Source organism: Orycteropus afer, unplaced genomic scaffold (genome assembly GCF_000298275.1).
Source record: "Orycteropus afer afer isolate SDZICR_OR568_19922 unplaced genomic scaffold, OryAfe1.0 scaffold00134, whole genome shotgun sequence".
NCBI lineage: Eukaryota > Metazoa > Chordata > Mammalia > Tubulidentata > Orycteropodidae > Orycteropus > Orycteropus afer.
The window spans coordinates 6,830,781-6,834,298 of record NW_006921721.1 but is presented as its reverse complement, the minus strand read 5'-3'; the positions used below and the strand labels follow the sequence as shown (position 1 = coordinate 6,834,298).

The 3,518-nt window shown below is 36.2% G+C and overlaps 1 protein-coding gene across 1 annotated transcript in view; it reads right to left on the bottom strand.

The window, feature by feature from the left end:
- Nucleotides 1-3,518, bottom strand: part of MRPS31 (mitochondrial ribosomal protein S31) — a 77,369-nt gene that overhangs the window by 31,943 nt on the left and 41,908 nt on the right. Inside the window, exon 7 of the mRNA XM_042781568.1 lies at nt 1,739-1,882. Within this exon, the coding sequence (XP_042637502.1) occupies nt 1,739-1,882 (144 nt within the window). The remainder of the gene's footprint in view (nt 1-1,738; nt 1,883-3,518) is intronic.

The following is a 3,518-nucleotide window of genomic DNA, read 5'->3' as shown; positions in this document are numbered from 1 at the left end:
TGCAATGATGGGCTCAAGTATAGCAGGGATTGTGGGGCTGGTGCGGGATTGGGCAGTGTTTCGTTCTGCTGTGCATGGGGTCGCTATGAGTCGGAAACAACTCGACGGCACTTAACAACAACAACAACAGATACACTCCTTGGCATGATCAATTGTGGAAGAACAGAAGGGAAGTGTTTATATAGGTAGACAGCTCAGGGGGTGAGAGTGCATGGGAGGGAATGACACAGGGAAGAGGTAACTATGGGGAGGAAGTGGGAAAAGAGTTGTTACATTGTAGGGAATTGTAGTCAATGTCATGAAACAAACTGTTTATGAATTGCTGTATGGAAAATGAATTTGCTCTGTAAACTTTCACCCAAATCACAATAAAAAATTAATAAATAAAATACCCTATAGAAATTAATACTTTAAGAATACATAAGACTAAATACTTGGTATTTAAGCTTCCATTCAAATTAAAATATTAAAGTGACTGCATAACACTACAATGGTTATGGACTATTTTCCAAAGACTTATTTAGGTGTTAACAATTTCTATCTAATCTTAACATAAAAGTTAATCGATCTCTTCTAATTGAAAACGCATCCATAAAATTCAATAAAGTACAACAACTGGTTTCTACTCAACAGAGGAAAAAGGAGAGTCAGAAATAGAAGGATAAAATGGAACGTGTGGCTAAATCGCCTCTATGAACAACTGCCTCCTTTGTCATAAAACCAGATTACTGAACAGTTTGATTAAAAAGTCTATAAAAGAATCCCAATCAAAAGAGGTAAAATGCAGAACAAAATTTCAAATTCTCAACTCCTGAAACTACTGCCCTGATACAATCTTTAAACCTTAAACCAAACATTCCCTGAAGTCTTCTTAAAGCAGCATAGCTTAATGAGTAAAGAATGTCTGCCTTGATCATTGTGTTCTTTTAAGATCTATCAAAATGGGATCAAATGGACAAAATGCGTAAGATTACATATGACCCTTAGGGAACAGTATTTATGTTAATGGAGAAGGGAAAGGAGAAGGGTGAAAAGAGTTGCACAACTCAAGGAATATAAATATTGAAATTTGAACTGGTGTATGTTCTGCTGTGTCTATTCTCAATAACAAGAAAAGTAAAATAATTTACAAAAAAAATTTTAATGAAAATGTTTAGCCTATGACAACACAGGTGTCATCAAACATAGTTATTGAGGAAGAGTTGATATCTCTAGGAAATCCCCAAGAAAATAAATAATATTCTATCCTCAGTTCAATGCATATAATTATGCAGTCAAAAGTTTCTAGAAACTATCTAAATCTCTGTCCTTCAAGTAGCTTATACAAGTACTTTGTACTTCATTAATTGAAAAGTTTTGAGTAAAAGACACCAGGATAAGACTAAAAGTTGTAATGTTCTCCAAAATTGAAGTATAATCCTATACTAGTAATGGACTAGAAAATTCACCAGGTAATCTACTTAGCAACTAGAAAACAGGTATTATCTGTATTCTTAATGCTATGTCAGAAATTCATGGTGTATTTTTGCCATATAATTTCATTTCTTCAATTTCCTTACCAAACACCTAGAAAATGAAATTCTAACATTCTTTTTAAAAACATTGTCAGATTTCTTTTAGAATATCACAAATACGTTTTTACATTTTGAAACGCATGGAAATATGTGGATTTTAAAACTGAGTATCTGCCAGAAATAATCTCAATCAATAAAATAAAGCATCTAAAGTTAAGATTTACCTGCTTCATTGTTAATTGGAAACTCCCACAGTTTTCCTTCTTTTGTCCACTGGATCATTTCTTCAAAACCATTCTGAAAGGGCTGTTGATTTACTGTGGCTAACTGCTTAGCAAATTCAACATCCCAAATCGAAGGTGATGTCTCTGTATAATAAAAACACTTCAAATAAGCACAACATAAAAACCTTTCTTGTAAAGAATATTATAGTCACATCTGAATTGATACTCACTTTCAAACCTTGACACTCATAGTTAAACAGTATCTAAATAATGAAAGGTCACTCACTGATAGCTAAGATAACAATGAAAATGACATATATAGACTAACTACAACAATTGACAAGCCTTAACTTTTGTTTTACTTCAACGCCAGGTAACCAACCCCTAAAACCAATTGCCCCTCCTCCTACTGGCAAGGAAAAAAGAAATTTGTATTTTGTTTAGGGATGTTTTTATGAATTTGGGTATTTTTTTATACAACATGGGACTATAATCATTGAATTCTAGTCTGTTTATCTTTAGAGTCTTCCAAGATAAGTCACTAATGCACTACTAGTATTAAAGGCCAAAGAACTTAACAAAATTATTATAACAACGACAGTACTAATAAGTACTGAACACTTACTCTGTGCTAAATGCTTTTCATGCACTAAAACCCAGAGCCATCAAGTTGATTCTAACTCATACTAATCCCTACTGGGTTTCCAAAGTGGTAAATCTTTATGGAAATAGATTGCCCATCTTCCTTCCATGGAGCAGCTGATGGGTTTGAACCGCCAACCTTCTGATTAGTAGTCAAATGCCTTAAGTACTGCACCACCAGAGCTCCTTTCTGCACTGTTGTTGTTGTTATGTGCCATCGAGTCTGACCCGACTCATAGAGACCCCCTCCTTGGGTTTCCAAGGCAGTATCACTATGGAAGTAGATTGCCCCATCTTCCTTCTGAGGAGTGGCTGGTGGGTTTGAACTGCCAGCCTTCTGGTTAGCAGTCAAGTGCCTTAGGCACTATGCTACCAGAGCTCCTACTTTCTGCACTAGTTCAGTTAATTCTCACAAACAACACTATAAGTAAGGTAATATCATGCTGGCTTATTACCTCCATTGTATAACATGCTTCAATAATTTATTTGCTTTTGAAATTTAAGACTTCAAGAATGAGACATATCACTGTGCTGGAAGGAATGTAAAATGTCACAACAACTTTAGAAAACAGTTCTGTACTTTCTTAAAAAGTTAACATATACTTACCCTACAACCTAGCCATTTCACTGCTAGATATTTACATAAAAGAAAACACGTCCATACCAAGACTTATATACATAAGTTAAAGTTGCTGTTGCTGTTAGGTGCTGACAAGTCATCTCCGACTCATAGTGACCCTATATACAACAGAACGAAACACTGCCAGGTCCTGCGCCAGCCCCACTATCCTTGCTATACCTGAGCCCGTGGGTGTAGCCATTGTGTCAAGCCATCTCACTGAGGGACTTCCCCTTTTTCACTGACCTTCCACTTTACCAAGCATGATATCCTTCTCCAGGGGATGGTCCCTTCAGACAACATGACCAAAGTAGGTGAGACAAAGTCTGGCCATTCTCACTTCCAAGGACCATTCCAGCTGCACTTTCTCCAGGACAGATTTGTTAGTTCTTTTAACAGTCCGTGGTACATTCAGTATTCTTCGCCAACATCACAACTCAAAAGCATCAACTCTTCTTTGGTCTTCCTAGTTCACTGTCCAGCTCTCACAGGCATATGTTGTTGTTGTTGTTAAGTGCC